Source organism: Lithobates pipiens, unplaced genomic scaffold (genome assembly GCF_037356315.1).
Source record: "Lithobates pipiens isolate NorthernLeopardFrog02 unplaced genomic scaffold, aLitPip1_a1.2 Scaffold_16, whole genome shotgun sequence".
Taxonomy (NCBI): domain Eukaryota; kingdom Metazoa; phylum Chordata; class Amphibia; order Anura; family Ranidae; genus Lithobates; species Lithobates pipiens.
In genome coordinates this window covers 45693229-45712282 of record NW_027507748.1, presented here as the reverse complement: position 1 = coordinate 45712282, position 19054 = coordinate 45693229, and the positions used below count along the sequence as shown (strand labels likewise).

The window sequence follows — 19054 nt, the reverse complement described above, 5'->3', positions numbered from 1 at the left end:
AAACACACATACGTGAGAAGGGGAGGAAGAGCGGGGATTTCAAATCCCGGGACCACTACGCCGGCTGCATGGGTACTGACAGCTCATCAGACACCAAGTTAAGTAGGGACCAGAGGGGTGGGGAGAATGTAGAGTGTTAGTTCTCCAGTGTGTATATACACTATATTACCAAAAGTATTGGGATGCCTACCTTTACACACACACATGATCTTTAATGGCACCCCAGTCTTAGTCCGTAGGGTTCAATATTGAGTTGGCCCACCCTTTGCAGCTATAACAGCTTCAACTCTTCTTGGAAGGCCGTCCACAAGGTTTAGGAGTGTGTCTATGGGAATGTTTGACCATTCTTCCAAAAGCACATTTGTGAGGTCAGGCACTGATGATGGATGGGAAGGCCTGGCTGGCGGTCTCCACTCTAATTCATCCCAAACGTGTTCTATTGGGTTGAGGTCAGAACTCTGTGCAGGCCAGCAAAGTTCCTTCACCCCAAACTCACTCATCCATGTCTTTACGGACCTCGCTTTGTGCACTGGTCCAAATCATCTGGTGGAGGAGAGATTATGGTGTGGGGTGGTTTCTCAGGGGTTGGGCTTGGCCCCTTAGTTCCAGCGAAGGGAACTCTTAAAAAGGTTTGTAAACCCTCATGGTTTTTTACCCTAATGCATTCTATGCATTGAGAAAAATCTTCTGTAGTGCTGCAGCCCCCCCCAGCTCCCCCGTTTTACTTACCTGAACGACATCTGTCTCCAGCCGCAAAACAAGCACATCAGTTCTAGCTGGTGTCTCGTGTTTTGATTGGATAGATTGATAGCAGCGCAGCCATTGGCTCCTGCTACTGTCAATCAAATCCAATGACGTGGGCTCCGAGATGGCGGGGCCGAGTCCTGCTTTCTGTGCGAATACAAGCAAAAGCAGGACTCAGGATCATGTCTGCATGGGTGTCCACCAAGGAGAACGCTTCTCCAACGTGGACACCTGATGTGGGGAGGAGCTAACAGCACCACTGGTAGACCCCAGAAGAGGTAGTTTGGGGCCACTCTGTGCAAAATGAACTGCACAGCGGAGGCAAGTATGACATGTTTGTTATTAAAAAAAAATATATATATATATATATATATATATATATATATATATATATATATATATATATATATATATAAAAAAAAAAAAAAAACACAAAAGGGTTTACAACCCCTTTAATGCGACAGCATACCAAGATATTTTGGACAATTTCATGCTCCCAACTTTGTGGGAATGGTTTGGGGATGATCCCTTCCTGTGCCAACATGACTGCGCACCAGTGCACAAAGCAAGGTCCATAAAGACATGGATGAGCGAGTTTGGGGTGGAGAAACTTAACTGGCCTGCACAGAGTCCTGACCTCAACCGATAGAACGATGGGATGAATTAGAGCAGATACTGTGAGCCAGGCCTTCTCGTCCAACATCAGTGCCTGACCTCACAAATGGCCTTCTGGAAGAATGGTCAAATATTCCCATAGACACACTCCTAAACCTTGTGGACGGCCTTCCCAGAAGAGGTGAAGCTGTTATAGCTGCAAAGGGTGGGCCAACTCAATATTGAACCCTATGGATTAAGACTGGGATGCCATTAAAATTCACATGGGTGTAAAGGCAGGAGTCTCAAAACTTTTGGTAATACTACACATACATATACATCTCTATCAGGGATGCACCGAAATTTTAGCCGCTGAAACATATCGGCTGAAAACTGCCCTTTCGTCAATTTTCCGAAAGAGAAAACCGGTCCATAATGGCGCAGAAAATGGGGCGGGCCCTGTGTGCGGCTCCACCCACACCCCTGGTGCCACCCATCAAGGAGGTGGAGCAGGAGAGCCGCCATCTGGTTGATTAGAGCGCTGGTGTCCTGCTGAGAAAGGTCCCTCCTGGCGGACATTGACCCCCCTGTACTGCGCCGGAGCAGCACTTGCGCAGTACGGACCACAACGGAGCCGCTGAAAATAGCCAAATGCTGAACACCTGTGAGTCAGCTGTACACGGCGCCTGCATTCCAAGTCCAACACTGTTGTAAGACAACACTTTGTAACAGGGACCCTGGCGAAATCGCTTCACTCGCCACGCTTCGGGCACAGCCTTGATTCGCTCGGCATATTTATAATCTAACTCTATGTCCACTTGGATGGTGGGGCTTCAACCTGGACTCGGGGCAGAATGTAGTATTAAGTGCGCAGACGCCGTGTAGCGGCTCCGTAGTTGTTCGCACTGCGCAAGTGCTATGCCTGCGCAGTACAGGGGGGGGGGGGTCATTATCCGCCAGGGGACCTTTTTCGGCTGGACACCGGGAACATCACAGCTTTCCTCTTGTACGGGGAACTTTGATAGACAGGTCACCCCTCCCAGGATTGGACGGGTGATCTGCCTATCAAGGTGCCCAGACGAAGAGGCGGGGCTGTATGTGACGGCGTGCAGCGGGGAACAAACAGCTATTGAAATTAAAGCGGCCGGTGATGTTCCCGGCGCTCTAATCAACCAGGCGGCAGCAGCTCTCCTCTCTCCTCCCTTCACAGGCTGGCTGCACCGGGGACACTGGCTGGCTGCACCGGGGACACTGGCTGGCTGGCTGGCTGCATCTGATGGGCACTGGTGAGGCTGCATTGATTTCCTGTACCATGTCCCCAGCCTCTGTCCATCTCCTGTGCCATGTCCCCAGTCTCTGACCATCTCCTGTATTAAAATATTTTTTTTTAAATAAGTTTCAGTATCGGCCTAGTGTATTTTTCATTTTCGTCACCAAAAATCCCATTCGGTGCATATATATATACACACACACATATATATATATATACATATACACACACACATACACACACACACACACTGTATATAGCCTGTACACTCGCAGTACTTGTCAGAAGAGAGTTATGTGATTGCTGACCTCCTTCTGGAGGAGATAACCATCTGGCTGTCCTGGGGGAGCAGTCTGCAGCCAGTGGAGTGAGACCTGACCTGTATTTTTTCTTCCAGGTCAGCGACTCGGGATGTACTGAGCTCAGAAGATAAGACTCACATCATTTCCAGAACGCAGGCCGCAACTGACACCGACATGCTTCTCTCCCATCAGGTGAATACAGGCAGATATAGAAGACTCAGATTAATATAGCTTTGTAGTTATTAGTACATATTTTTTTTTTATTTTCTAATACAAGCCGTACAAGTTCTAGAAATTGACTTGGTAATCAGCTTTCAGTCCTTCTATAGCAGAGCTCAGATTGTGGGAGGGAGAAGCAGCACAAGGAGTCACAGTTGTAATGCAGTGTATCACCAGGCTCAAGCTGATAGAAGGATAGAGCAGAGTGACATAGAAAATAGCTCATCAGTCTGCTACTTCTCCTTTCACTGTCCAGTCTCAGGTTGGAGGAGGTGATAATAGCTACAAGTGTTATTGTATTTAAAAAGAGGAACATCATTCCCTTTTAGTTTTTTGTTTTTTAAACCTTGAGGCTCGGTTCACACTGCGGCGACCTGAAAGTAGCGCGACTTTGCCAGGCAACTTCAGTGTGAACAAGCCCTGTGTGTAAAAATCTTCATCATTTCCTGGCACTATATAAATATCTGTACAGTGAGGGGGGGTATGAAGTATTTGATATCCCCTGCCGAATTTGTACATTTGCCCCACTGACAAAGAAATGATCAGTCTATAATTTTAATGGTCGGTTTATTTTAACAGTGAGAGACAGAATAACAACAAAAATATTCATAAAAACACATTTCAAAAAAGTTATAATTTGATTAGCATTTTGAGTGAAATAAGTATTTGACCCCTTCGCAAAACATGACTTAGGTGGTAAACCCCTTGTTGGCAATCACAGAGGTCAGACGTTTCCTGTTTGCACACATCTCAGGAGGGATTTTGTCCCACTCCTCTCTGCAGATCCTCTCCAAGTCATTAAAGGGGTTGTAAAGGTAAAAGTTTTTCACCTTAATGCATTCTATGCATTAAGGTGAAAAAACATCTGACAGTGCCGGCTCTTCCAGTCCCCCCGTTTTACTTACCTCACCTCTCGAAAGTCCAGCGCTCGTCCCCCGATGTCCTTTCCACCGTTCAGCCTGGCCGCTGATTGGCTGGAGTGGATGGATGGAAAGCAGCGCAGCCATTGGCTCACGCTGCTGTCAATCACATCCACTGATGCGGAGCTCCGGGGGGCGGGGCCGTGTGATACAGCGAGCGGCTATAGCCGCGGGCTGTATCACGGGAGTGCGTCCGCAGATGCTTCTCACCATGCGAGGGAGCTTGCATGAACGTGAGAAGCACCTGCGGGAGGAAGAAGAAGAGCCTGCGCCGAGGGACCCCAGAAGAGCAGGTTCGGGGCCACTCTGTGCAAAAACGAGCTGCACAGTGGAGGTAAGTATAACATGTTTGTTATTTAAAAAAAAAAAATTCACTTTACAATCCCTTTAAAGTGGTTGTATGCTCAATTTTTTTAACTTTTACCTACAGGAAAGCCTATAAGGCGGCTTACCTGTAGGTAAAAAAAAATATCTCCTAAACCTGTACGGTTTAGGAGATATTCCCCTCGGTATGCGCCGCTGACTGCAGCGGCGCATGCGCACAAGGGGGTTCTCGGCCTGAAAATCCGGCAGTGGCCGACCGGCCGGAATGAAATCTCCCGCGCGCATGGGCGGGAGTGACGATATCGCGGCTCCGGCCACTCACAGCGCCGGAGCCGCGATACCCGGAAGAAACGCAGAGGGAGCATGTCAGCTTCCCTTGGCGTGGATCGGGTCAGATGTCGGGGCCTCGCTCTAATGCCGCGTACACACGGGCGGACTGTATGGCCTACTTAGTCCGTCGAAACACATTTCAGCGGACAATCCGCTCGTGTGTGGGCTTCAGCGGACTTTTTCAGCGTGCAGTCTGGCGTACTAAGTATTTCGGATCTTTCGAAATTCTGTCCGTCATACTTTGGTTTCAGCGGACAATCCGCTCGTCAGTAGGCTAGTTCGACGGACTAAGTATGGCACATGCTCAGAAAGGATTTACACGGCGGAAGGTTGCATTGCTGTGTATTGGACTTCCTATTTCTAGTCCCGTCGTACGTGCTGTATACGTCATCGCGCAAGCTTTCGACGGACTGTTTGTGCATCCGTGTGTGGTCAAGTCCGTTCATTCGAAAGTATGACGGACTGTCCGTCGGATTGTATGACGGACTAAGTAGGCCATACAATCCGCCCGTGTGTACGCGGCTTAAGGTAAGTATTTCATAATGAGCTAGTATGCGGTGCATACTAGCTAATTATGCCTTTTGCTTTGCAGGTTTGAAAAAAAAAAAAAAATTGCGGGTTTACTACCGCTTTAAGGTTTCAAGGTTGACATTTGGTAACTCAAAACTTCAGCTCCCTCCACATATTTTCTATGGGATCAAGGTCTGGAGACTGGCTAGGTGCCTCTCCAGGACCTTAATGTGCTTCTTCTTGAGCCACTCTTTTGTTACCTTGGCCATGTGTTTTGGGTCATTGTCATGCTGGAATACCCATCCATGACCCATTTTCAATGGCCTGGCTGAGGGAAGGAGGTTCTCGCCCAAGATTTGATGGTACAAGGCCCCATCCTTTGTCCCTTTGATGCGGTGAAGTTGTCCTGTCCCCTTAGCAGAAAAACATTCCCAAAGCATAAATGTTTCCACCTCCATGTTTGGCGGTGGGGATGGTGTTCTTGGGATCATAGGCAGCATTCCTCCTCCTCCTCCTCCAAACACAGCGAGTTGAGTTGGTGGCAAAGAGCTTGATTTTGGTCTCATCTGACCACAACACTTTCACCCAGTTCTCCTCTGAACCATTCAGATGTTCACAGCAGACTTCAGACGGGCCTGTTCAGTCCTTCATGGCGTAGCGCAGTAATTCTCAACCAGGGATCCGTGGAACCCTAGGGTTCCTCCAGAGGTTGTAGGGGTTCCTTCAGCATTGGGCAATTTCTGCCTCTCAGATAAGTTCCCACCGACACCATTGATCTTTTTAGCTATCTGTACGGAGGCAATTCTTCCCAATGACTACAAGTATAAAGGACCATTCCTCTCACTGACCATCACACTATTGTATCATGAGTTGTAGACTTCTAATTTTTAGCAGAGGTTCCTCAAGACAGGAGAACGATTTCAAGGGTTCCTTCTGTGTTGAGAAAAGGTTGAGAAAGGCCGGCGTAGCGTGTTACTAATTGTTTTCTTGGTGACTATGGTCCCAGCTGCCTTGAGATCATTGACAAGGTTCTCCCGTGTAGCTCTGGACTGATTCCTCACCTTTCTAATGACAATTGAAACGTCATTAGGTGAGATCTTGCATGTAACCCCAGCCCGAGGGAGAGCGACAGTTATTTTGTGTTTCTTCCATTTGCGAATAATCGCACCAACTGTTGTCACCCTCTCATCAAGCTGCTTGGCGATTGTCTTGTAGCTCATTCTAGCCTTGCATAGGTCTACAATCTTGTCCCCGACATCCTAGGACCGCTCTTTGGTCTCGGCCATGGTGGAAAAATTGGAATCTGCTTCTGTGGACAGGTGTCTTTTATACAGGTAACAAGCTGAGATTAGGGGCACCCCCTTTAAGAGAGTGCTCCTAGTCTCAGCTTGTTACCTGTATAGAAGACACCTGGGAGCCATAACTCTTGCTGAGTGATGGGGGATCAAATACTTATTTCACTCATTAAAATGTAAATCAATTTAGAACAGTTTTGCTCGGCTTTTTGATGCTGCACGACCGGTAGTGAGTTTACAACCTTCTGACCGACCGAGGAATGGTTTGCTCCATCCCCCAAGTGGTCTCACGCGTGACGTTGGGGGCGTGGTTGCGGTGGCAGCGGTGCTTATATGGGCCCCTTCCTCATTCGCACCAAACACTTAGCACTGATCACATTGGCCACATCAGTCACCATAGATGCACATAGGCACCTTGCCCTCAATTGCGGTCACTCTGGTAATTGTTTTTTATTTTCTAACCTTCACCCCTTATACTGATCACTTCCCCCTTTTTTTTTTTTTTTTTTTTTTTTTGTTGTTGTTTTCTCAACCCTGCCAAATTTTTCACAATTTTTTTCATTTTTAGCATTTTTTGCTTTTTGCTTTTTTCACTAGCTCTTCAACATAGGGGGTTTTTCCACTCATCATATCGTTAGTACACATCTTGATTCACATGGGGTGCTGTCCATTTTGGGTTGCCGCCTGCTGCACTACGTGCCCTCAGCTCCCGGACAGGGCCCTGTTTGGTTGGTCTGGGGATCTCACTGTCTGTGCCACCACTGCAAGGACCCTCATGTAAGTAACAGGGCTAATTAAGTTCAGGGGTATTTTCCCCTGTCCGTGGTTGGCCCTTTTTAATAATTTTTTATAATAAAATATTATTTATTCCCCTCTTATTATTTTTTCTATAGATCCCTACCACGGTTTTGCTCCTGATGATAGGCTATAAGGCCTTGAAACGCGTAGAGCTAACAACAACCGCGTGTATATACGTATGAATTCCTCTGATCTTCGTTCCTTCCTTATTTGTTCTTTGTTTTTTGTTTCTTTTTTATTTCCATTTTTTTGTTTTTGTGGCTCCTTTGTGATATCTGTACAGTCATTAATTCCATTGTACTAAATCATGTTTCAATTACTGTTTGTATCTTATAATATATGTACCAACTCCTTGTTGGAATGTGTAATCAATGTGCAATAATTTTTATGAATTGTATATGTGTGTAAAAAATATAAAAATATTAATATATAGTAAAATGTATGGAACCAATTGATACAAATATTTCATAAACAATTCGAATAATTAAAAACGACTTTTAATCCAATCTGTTTCATTGCTCCCGTGTGCTTCATGGAAAAGTCCCGCCAGCTACGTTCTTCTATTTTTTTATATATTGAACCGGGATGGAGAAGGGGACTCGAACGGCCCCTGTATACCTCATTTAAAGTCCCAACTAATTTTCTTTCTTTTTTTCTTCTTTTTATAGTTTTGAAATGTGTTTTTCTGGATATTTATGTTGTTCTGTCTCTCGCTGTTGAAATAAACCTAAAAAACCTAAAATTCTAGACTGATCATTTCTTTGTCAGTGGACAAATGTACAAAATCAGGGGATCAAATAATCTTTTTCCCGTCACTGTAAGGGAAGTTCGCAAAACATGGCCCGTTGGGGGTACTTAAGGACTGAGGTTGAGAACCACTGGGCTAATGGGTCAAAAGTGCTGAAAGTGTTGGCTTTGTAGCATTCCAGCCTTGCGTAGGTCTACAATCTTGTCCCTGCCATCCTTGGACAGCTCTTTGGTCTTGGCCATAGTGGAGAGATTGGAATCTGATAGATTGATTGATTGCTTCTGTGGACAGATGTCTTTTATACAGGAAACAAGCTGAGATTAGGAGCACTCCCTTTAAGAGTGCTCCTAATCTCAGCTCATTACCTGTATAGAAGACACCTATCTTGCCGATAGGGGATCAAATTCTTATTTCACTCATTAAAATGCAAATCAATTTATAACTTTTCTGAAATGTGTTTTTTCTAGATATTTTTGTTGTTATTCTGTCTCTCACTGTTAAAATAAACCTTCCATTAAAATTATAGACTGATCATTTCTTTGTCAGTGGGAAATCATACAAAAATCAGCAGGGGATCAAATACTTTTTCCCCCTTGCTGTAATAAACAGATTTCTTTGTTCTTGGGATTGCGGACGGCAGGCAGAACACACACAACCTTTTATACAGCTCCCTGGCTGGAACTGAGCCCAGGACCCGGCGCTGCAAGGCAATACTGCTGGGAAACAACGTGCTTCCATCAAAGGGTGGTACGAAGGCAGGGACATGGTACGGAGCGGCGCGGCTGTCTCACACCCCAACACTTGGCTGAACAGCTGCAGTGACGGCGCACCGCGCCCCCCACCACCCCCCCCCTTCCATCCACAACAATACATCAGTCACTTTGCACCAGGCCAAGACTACCCTTAGGGGGGAAAGTACTATGGATTTTCCCTTCTCTTCATAATGCAGCCATTCTCCATTTAAATCTGCAGCTAAAAAAAAAAAAAAAAAAAAAATCAATCCCTTCCTTCCTCTGGGCGAGCTTTTGTAGAATCGCCCAAAAAAATTGAAAAAAATAAAAATCAGGCTGCGACAATGGCGGTCCAGGCCGCACGCCACATAAATCAGGATGGATCTAGGCATCCTCTAAATTTAATCTGACACGCGATCTTCGCTGTTAAGTAAAAGCCCTTAAAAGCCTCGTAAAAGCGGCAGAGGCAATTCGCTCTGTGATTTGTCATCGTTAGAAGCTTTAGTGCCGCACTGGTAAATCTGAAAAACGTGGACGCTGCACAGTACGCACCACCGCCGCCGCCCCCCTGTCCATTGGGCCCCCCCGTGAACGCCGAGCCTCCACCACCAGGTCCTCCCCAATGCGGGGAATGTGTATTAGGCACGGGAATCCTTGGCTGACCTTTCTCGGGGCAAGGATGCTCATAGACGCAAAGAGACTGTCGCATTATATGAATGATTTCATCAATCACAGATCGCTGGGGTTTAGTTGGCTGATAACCGGGACAGGGGAAATCTGCAATGTTATAGGAAGGGCTCAACGGCACATCGCTTAAAGCAAATCTGCCAAAATATAATAGGAAAATAAAAAATAAAATAAAAAATCTGGGCCACCCTCCACATCTCTACTACCTAGGAAGTTACAGACCTGGAACAAGCATGTGGCAAGTGAAGCCTGAAATGTATGACTCCTGTCCTGCATGCTTGTTTCTGGAGACTCATTAGGCTAGTGGTCCCCAAACTGCAACCCTAGGGCCAGATGTGGACCTGTACTTGCCTTAATTCAGCCCTTGGGACACGATTCCTTCCTCTCACACCAACAATGGGGTATAATTCCTCCCACTGACACCAATGATGGAGCATACATCCTTCCACCGAAACCAATAATGGGGCACTATTCTCCCCACTGACTCCAACAATGGGGGCACTATTCCTGCCACGAATACAAAAGATGGGGCACGATTCCTACACCAACACCAATGATGAGGCACAATTTCTCCCACTAAAAGCAATGATGGGGAACTATTCCCCCCACTAATATCAATGTAGGGGCACTATTCCTCCTCCTAACCAGAGACCACCAAGGCTGAGGCACCATCTACTCCTACTGGCCATAGTTTGCCCCCTCCCCTAAATCCTGAAAAACAGTCAACTGTCCCGTGTTTAGAAAGTTTGGAGACCTCTGCACTAGGCTGTTGAATTCTAAACCATGTTGGCAATGGCTGCTTTCATGCTTCCATCCTCACTGGTTTTCATTATAGCTAATCCTTCCAAGGAAAACTGGTTGCCCACCCATCGCCAAATTTAAAAAAAATTACCCAAGATCTTTTTAGCTTACCTTCACATGACCATCCATGGTTCCTCTGTTGAGAGTAAAAACCAGAGATCCAACGCTGGTGTCCAAGGCCTTGCTGTTGCCTCACCACACCTCTGCTGGAGTCTTCAGGACCTTGGGAGGCCCCACCGATGGATGTAATGGGGAATAATCATGTCAACACAAAGTGATGTGGGCACCTAATGAAGTACCCTTCTTTCACGCCCACCCATTCACAAATCTAAAAAACATACCCAAGGTCTTTTCAAACATAACTGACTTAACCATCATGTGACCCTTCATGGTTCTTCTTTTGACAATAGAGACCAGAGATCAATTATTGGAGTCCCAGGCCCCGCTTTTGTGTCTCTACACCTCCACTGGAGTCTTCAGGACTTTGAGAGGTTTCACTGATGGAGGCATTGAAGAGTGTACTTGTCACCACAAAAGGAGAACATAGAGAACATTGTCTATGGGTTGTCTATGTATTTGAGGGGCAACTTTACCTTTAGTGACTCCCCTCCACTCCCCGAGTGCAGGCCACTTAGAATATTTACCTTTCTACCCAAACCAGCAATCTTTCCTCCAACAAGGTTCTGGCTGGCTCCTCTTACTACTGTGTATGCACATCATGGCCTCCATTCATTCCAAAGTATAAGCCATACTCCAGGGGACCAATGGAGGCCCACAGTAAGTAAGGCTTACCCACCGGAATCTGGTTCTCAGGGAGGCAAGACTGCAAGTTAAACTCCGCCATGGGAACACAAACTTTTCATCTTTCCAGACTACTTGGATCGAGATACAGCATCTCCAAGGATCGTTTGACAGGGTGAAGGCCAGGCTTCAGTCCAAAGGTGTTCCAAACAGCATGGTATTCAAGGCCAAGCCCATGCTTTACCCATAGAAAAAGTATGAGGCCATGCACATGTAAAATAGGTGAAGGATCATGGTGGAAGAAAGTCCGCTGGATCAGGGGTAAAGGTTTTATCCCAGGTGGGCTGCACTCAGGGAGGGGATTTATTAATAAGGGCTGAGTGACTTTGCTTGACAGCATCAGGATCCAATGGTGCCACTGCTGTGTCTCAGCCAATTAGGAGGGAGAGTCTCGGAGACGAGAAATCTCCTCTTCTGGGGTCCCCCGACAGCTCTCGTGGCTCCTTCCCGCATCAGATAACCCCCTAGGAGAAAAGCCCTCCCGAGGGGGTTACCTTGCGGGCGCGCTCCCAAGTCCAGCATTTGCTTCCACAGACACAAATGTCGGACTCAGCGCCGCCCCCTTGAGCCCGCATCATTGGATTTGACAGCAGCGGGAGACAAAAGGGCTGCGCTGCTTCCCCGCCGAAGAGACGAAGGGGCTCAGGTAAGTAAAAACGGGGGGGGCGGCGACATCCAGGTGTTTTTTCACCTTAATGCATAGGATGCATTAAGATGAAAAAAAACACGTAGGTTTACAACCCCTTTAAGATAAAAACCCTGACTTTACAATCATTACAAATCACTTTAGGCAAGAGAGTCACTGAGCGCTCCCTCTACTGAGATCAAAATCACTGAGGTCAAATCACATGGCAAATTGGCGGCAATGGCACCGTCCGAATTGGTGCGAGGCCGCACCGATTCCCAAAAGTAGGTTTCTGTACTACTTTTGGCAATTTTGGGGTGTGATTTCCATAGACATCTGTACGGAAACCTGCACAGATGTCTCTGAAATCGCCCCGGAAATCGGGACGGACATGTGGGAATAAAATCGTGTCAGTTCAGCTGAACTCGCACGATTTCATTCCCGCAGTCATTGTGGATCAGGGGCTAAAGCAGAATTAAAGAAGGACAGCAGAAGGAGAGAGTTTAGAGGTAGGAAAAATTCCCTCTGCCAGGGCGTCCAGGACCAGCAGAGTTTTGGCTGAAAAACCACTTGACGCTGCTAAAAACACCTAAACAGTAGGCATGTTTAATGGTCGATTAAATAAACGCCAAAAACACCAAACGCTACTAAACTGGTTTGAGAAAAACAAACAAACAGCTTAGGCAAGTTTTTAATGCTGCGTTTTACGATAAACCAGTGTTCATGAGGCCTAACACTGACAGGGATGATTACAATGATCAGCTTTTATTTATTCATGCCGAACCTTCATCCCAAAGGGAAAAAATAAAATAAAAATGCTGTAACTGATTATAAAATATAAGCTGGAAATTGGCTTGAAATAGTGTATTTAAATGATCTGCTAATACATTTACCAATACTCAACCCCCCCCCACCTTGACAATGGTGCTGTCTGTTGTGCCCCCTGTGTTCCTTCATCCAGTGTTGAGTCATTAATACAGAAGGTGTACTGCCAGATCACCATGTGATAACAGGAGCGGAAAAATCTGAAGAAAATAAAACTAATGCAGTCATCATACCTAATAAAAAAAATTAAAAAAAAAAAAATGCACTACAATATAGATTTGCTATTCCCTTCATTGGCTTACCCCTTCATTGGCTTACCTCTACATAATCTATCACTTCTTCAATCCACCATGAATACTGCTGTCAGACTCATCCACCTAAAGCCCCATACACACTATCAGATTTTCTGCTGATTTTTTCCTTCAGATTTACCAAAACCATATAATATATGAGATCAAACCTTAGGAGTTTCAATTTGTATGCAATCAGGCAGGCCCTCGCACTACATAGTTTTGGTAACTCTAAAGGCAAAAATCAGCAGAAAACCCGATAGTATGTATGGGGCTTTACCAACGGCTCGGTGTCTGCCACCCCTCTCTGTCAATCCCTCCACTGGCTCCTGCTCACCCAACAAATTCAATTCAAAATACTGACAACTACTTACAAAGCCATCTATAATTTAGCCCCCAGCTACATGACTAGCCTAGTCTCAAAAACACCAACCTAATTGCAAGACCTCCTGTTCTCTAGCTCCCTCATCACCTCCTCCCATGCTGGTCTCCAGGACTTTTCCAGAGTTTCTCCAATCCTATGGAACTCTCTACCCCAAGCTGACCGATTATCTTGATCCCTGAAAACCCTCCTCTTCAGAGAAGCCTATCCTACCCACACTTAACAACTGCATTTTCTCCATTAGTTCACCCCCCACAGTTCTTACCTTTTGTATCACTTGACCCTCCCTTCTAGATTGTAAGCTCCAACGAGCAGGACCCTCGGATCCCTCCTGTATTGAAACTGTACTGTCTGTCCTCATGTTGTAAAGCGCTACGCAAACTGTTGGCGCTATATAAATCCTGTATAATAATATACCGCTTTCATTTTTCTACTGTAAAAACACTTCTCCGAGACCACGGCCTTGTTTCGTGGGACAATCAGATCAACAATCTAACTCTACAAATAAATGACCCACTTCCATTCTCCTGGCTGCTAAAAGGGGCCGTCGGCCCAACTCGGAAAGCCTCATCCAAGACTTCTTAGTAATCAAACATTGTACGAACGTCTTTGTGATGAATGAAAAGCCAGCCAGCATACCCAATGACTCACATCCTTAATTCTCTAAGCCTGTGTTCACGTTAAATCTCATAAACTTGTCAGACGTGAAAACCAAAAGCACCGAGGTTCCAGAAGGAAAGATCGATCAACCTTTTTATCCAGGAGGAATCCTCAACATTTTTTCAGGTTTCGGGGAACCCCTGCTAAAAATAATGATACAAGCAGGTCCCAGTAGATGAGCGCGATCAATAAAATTTGTACCATTGTTTTTAAGATATTAGAATAAATAAGTAGCACTGAGCATATTTGATACCCCGGGTAGGTCATTTTTACATCCTCCAATTCCATACCGCAACATTTTTGGTAATAATCTTGAAACTAAATAAATGATAGAAAATAAGTTCAGACAGTAAAAATTGTGGTGCCCAGACCTGCACCCTTAACATTGGTCAGAGTTGGTAGGAGAGCAATTCAACATCGCTCACTTCTCAATCAACTTCAGCAAGAGCCTGAGGGTTCTGCAAGACCATGGTGGAGTAAGGCTTGTACACACGGTCGGAGAATCCATCGGAATGTGTCCTATCGGACCGTGTCGTCGGATAATCCGACTGTGTGGTATGCATCGGACTGATTCCGTCCGAATCTCCGTCGGACCCAATTTTCCAACATGTTGGAAATATTTCCTGACCAACTGGGCCGGTCGGACCTAATCCGATCATGTGTAGAGAATTTTGATCGGACCAAGTGCCACGCATGCTCAGATCAAATTCCTACATCAAAGCTATTGGCTACTAGCATGAACGTAGTCCCATCGTAACGAAATTACATCATCACGTTCTGAAAGATCGGATTTTTCGCCAACTTTGTCCGACCGTGTGTATGCAACAGTTTCGGACGAGATCCGACGGACAAAATCCGACGGGCAGAATCCGACGGGCAGAATCCGACGGGCAGAATCCGACGGGCAGAATCCGACGGATTTGGTTGTGGAAATCTCCGACCGTGTGTACAGGGGCTAAGGCTTGGTTCACACTACCCTGTGACTGGCTTTATCCAACTTGGATGCTAGTTAAAAAGCCTGTACAAGGGCTGAAATGACACCCAAGTTGGACCAAAGTAGTGCAGACACCTTTTCTAAAGTTGGGGTTTAGCATCAGTTAAGATGGCTCTCATAGGAAAAAAAAATGGAATGTGTCATGTCATATGACTTGGGGTCTCACAAGTCAGATCCCATGTTGCGGCAGTGCGAATCGAGCCAAAGGCTGTCCCTGAACCTTGCAGGTAGCTACAGCAGTTGATAGAGTCTAAGCAATCTATTATGGAGGTCTCCAGGAAGTACTGGGGGTCAAGAGATCTGGCCCACCAACTCCTGCCTCTAATTCCTCATTAGTGGTCTATAAATATGATGGGTAAATTCAATGACCAACAGGGAAGCACTGGAGATGGGCATTAAAAGTAGAAGTCCAGTCAAATACTAACTATAATTAAACCTACTCCCATCCTCATTTTAAGCCTTAGTCTATCTACTGTAGTTGAAAGAAGTCTATATCTACCTATTCTGAGGGTGGACGGGTTTCGGTGTAGAGGAGGAACAGCCCCATAGTAAGCGCGGTGACGTCACCTCCCACACCCTGCAGCTGTTATCAGTGACCGGTCGGAGCACCCCAAGAATAGGCACATATAGACATCTTTCATTTAGAGAAAAATTAGAATAGGGCTTAGAATGGGTGTGGGAGTATAGTATAGTTTAAAGTATTAGTTAGTATTTGACTGGACTTCTACTTTAGGTCTCAGGATTGCAAGATAAAGCCATCAGCTCCACCCAACTGTCCCAGTCACTACGGAACCAACTGCAGGTGTCACGTTCCTCCATGATGTATGATAAACAATAGGATGTGAACAACTGACACCTTTCTTTTGGTCTTGTGGGAGAGGAAGATACAATACAACAAGGTAAGGTAAAGTTGCATTATGGAGCAGCCATTCTCAACCAGGGTTCCATGGATCCCTAGGGTTCCTCTAGTGTTTGCAAGGGCTTCCTTGAGCCGTAGCTGAATGACCTCCCATTTAATGATGTCTACATAGTTTAGGGGTCAGAGCCAGACATGAACCCATTGATCTTTTAGCAGTTTCTAAGGGTGTCATTCTAACCACCAATGTAAGGGGTATTGCTTTACAAAGGACCACCAATAAACTGGTTTTTGGAAGGATTCCATGAGACCTGAAAATAGTTTCAAGTGTTCCTCTGGGGTAAAAAAATAAAAAAAAAGTGGAGTAAGGTTGGACTAGGTGGAGTAAGGTTGGACTAGGTGGAGTAAGGTTGGACTAGGTGGAGTAAGGTTGGACTAGGTGGAGTAAGGTTGGACTAGACTAGAGGAATACAGTGTAAGGAACTGGAAGGCCACTCCACCCCGACACTCACTCAGATAAGAGTTTTGGGTTGCCCTTTAGATGATCTGGCAGCAGCCTGTGGCCTGGTGGCCCTTTGGCCATTCCCACAACTTCAATGGAGGTTGATGAGACTGATTATTGTAAAAATGATCACATATGCAAAAATCTGATTTTACAAATCGCCATTAGATCTGCAAACAACTATTTTGTTCAAGTTCTTCCATGACTGGACACAGATTGAATGAATTGTTTTGGCAGGCCCTCATTTGCTTTTGGAAAATTTTAAGTAATATTTCAATTATTATTTATTTTTAAAATAACAAACATGTTATATTTACCTGCTTTGTGCAGTGTTTTTGCACAGAGCAGCCCCAATCCTCCTCATCTCGGGTCCCCTGCCAGCACTCCTGGCCCCTCCCTTACAAGTGCCCCCACAGCAAGCAGCTTACAATGGGGGCAACCGAGCAGGCTTGCTCTCGAGCTGCAGTTCCGTGTGTCCATTCACGCACAGAGCCGCAGCTCGGTCCTGCCCCCTCTCTCCTCATTGGCTCACTGACTCTTTGAAGATCTAAGGCTGCAAACCCGCCATGGCTTGGCCCCTCATGCTGCTCCTCCTTCTTCCAGTTTAAGTGCTGCTGTGCTAGGCAGCACAGGAACCTTATACCAAGACAGATTCAAGTACTTACATTAGCCTCATTCTGACATACACTTCATGAATATCTGCCTGAAGTAAACACCCATTTGATCGCTCAGCTTAAATACTATACGTTTCAAGTGCACTGAAACAAAAAACGTCCCCAATATCTTCCAGTTCATTTTCTTTCTAAGGCAGCCACAGCCAGAGGAGAAAAGCCAGCAGCTGCAGAGTGGGACTGTGGGGAAGCAGCGGCCTCTCTGCAGGCAACCTATGTGAGTTTTAAAGCCTCACATTCAGTGAAATGCAAGCTCCCTGATGATTGGATAGCTCAAACTCTGACTCAACAGGGGGCGTGTTGAACCGCTTTAGAAATTCCACAAAGAGCTAGGATCCCACTCTGCAGCATGCTGGCAACGAACAGACTTTTCTACCCAAGTGAACTGGCCTTATACAGTAACTTTGACACTTACCCCTCTTTTCCCGGCCTCCTCATTCAGTGCAGTTATCCAGGCCTTCAGCCACTGGCTCCTCCAACTATTCAAAGACAAAATCCAGGACAGCAGAGAATCCGCCTCGCTCTGCTCACTAGAATACCCAGATTTCCATCTGCGGCTCCACAATCCACCCCAAACGTTCTGGAAGAGATAAATGGCAAGCGTGACCACAGCAGCGACAAACAGGGTCACCAGCCCGAGCCACTGAGGGTCTCCAAACCAAGACATGGCTTTGTGTGCAGTCAACACCTCAAAGGAGGTCACCAAAGAATCTTCATGAAGAAGCAAATATGTTCCAGTAGTTGTGAAGAATTCCTTATGGGCCGTCTTAACAAGGCAGAAGGTAATAAAATAAGGTGGGCTGTACAATTTCCATGTCTCACGTCTCTTTAAAAGGAGGAGATCATGAAGCAGATCCCATCAGGAGAAGACGACTGAAGCACTGCTCTGGTGGGATTCCTGGTGTGAAAAAGCAGAAGACGACGGTACAAGTGCTGTATTGAGTGGGCTGTTTCCTAGCATGCCTGGTTCTCAGTGCTGCCAAAAGTAGTAGACAAAGATGGCAACGTAGTGAAAAGTCCCTGGCCTCAGACCTGCTGGAGGAACGTCATCTTGGTCACGTTTTAGCTGCAAGGTGGATCCCTGAAACAGGCACGCTCATACTTTCCTCTCCTGCGATTACCCCTTTTATAGTTTCAGAATCCGTGAAACTTTGACAACCTCCGGAAAAGTAAAGCCTTCTTCCAGGAAAAAACACGGGCGGCCTCCGGTCCCTCTGTGGAGCGTAGCTTGAAGGTTGTGAAGGTGCAGAGGTAGCGGTTCAGAGGAAGACACTAGAATGGACATCATACAACACTAGTCATAAAATAGGAAATAAATAAAGCATTAGGCAAGGTTCAGTTTACAATACAAAATCTGTTTTGGCAGTTGAGTCATAGGATAGTTTATCGTACACACCCAGCGTGCCGAGAGGAACACAACAAAACACTGAAAAGGGACACCATTGTTATAATCCAGCCAACAGCGGGCAAGTCTGGGTTATATTTTCTCTAATTTTCATAAAGACTTAACAAAACAGCTTAGATCTATCAAGAAAGGGTTACGGGATTACGAGACCACCCATGGAAGAAATAAATGGACCTTACGTCATTATTGCTTGCTCTCCCATTTTTCTGTGCAGCCTTTGCAGTATAACGAGGCTTTGAAAGTTTGTTGTGTGGAACCATCTGGAGGCACCTGGCAGCCAGGACGGAATTCGCACACGGTGCTTGATGCCATGCTTAGGGCATGAATGGGCATTACCAGCAGTGCTATGGTGTTGTTTGGGTGAAGGATGTGAATTATGGGCAACGTTTTGGCTTGTACTCGGGAAACACATGCGCATTATGGGCAATGGTCTAGCCCAGGGTTTCTCAACTAGGGTTTCTTTCAGAGGTTGCTAGGGGCTCCTTGATCAATGAGCAATTTCTGCCTCTCAGATAAGTTCCCACTGACACCATTGATCTTTTTAGCCATCTGTAAGGGGGTAATTCTTCCCAATGATCACAAGTATAAGAAGAATTCTTCCCACTGACCATCACACTAATGTATCATGAGTTGTAGATATAGTAAATTTTAGTAGATATAGTTGCAGATAAAGTAATAGATATATTATTTTTAGTAGGGGTTCCCTCAGATTGGAAAGTTATTTCAAGGATTCCTCTGTGCAGAAAGAGTTGAGAAAGCACTTAATGGCG

At 45.8% G+C, this 19054-nt stretch overlaps 1 protein-coding gene across 2 annotated transcripts in view; it reads right to left on the bottom strand.

The window, feature by feature from the left end:
- The window catches only part of C2CD2 (C2 calcium dependent domain containing 2), a 171122-nt gene that overhangs the window by 135938 nt on the left and 16130 nt on the right, over positions 1-19054 (bottom strand). Inside the window, exon 2 of one of the 2 annotated variants that reach the window (XM_077479840.1) lies at positions 17295-18151. In XM_077479840.1, coding sequence (XP_077335966.1) covers positions 17295-17546 — 252 coding nt within the window. In that variant the 5' untranslated portion in view covers positions 17547-18151. Of the gene's footprint in view, positions 1-17294; positions 18174-19054 lie in introns of both variants that reach the window. The other variant, XM_077479841.1, reaches the window with a different exon arrangement.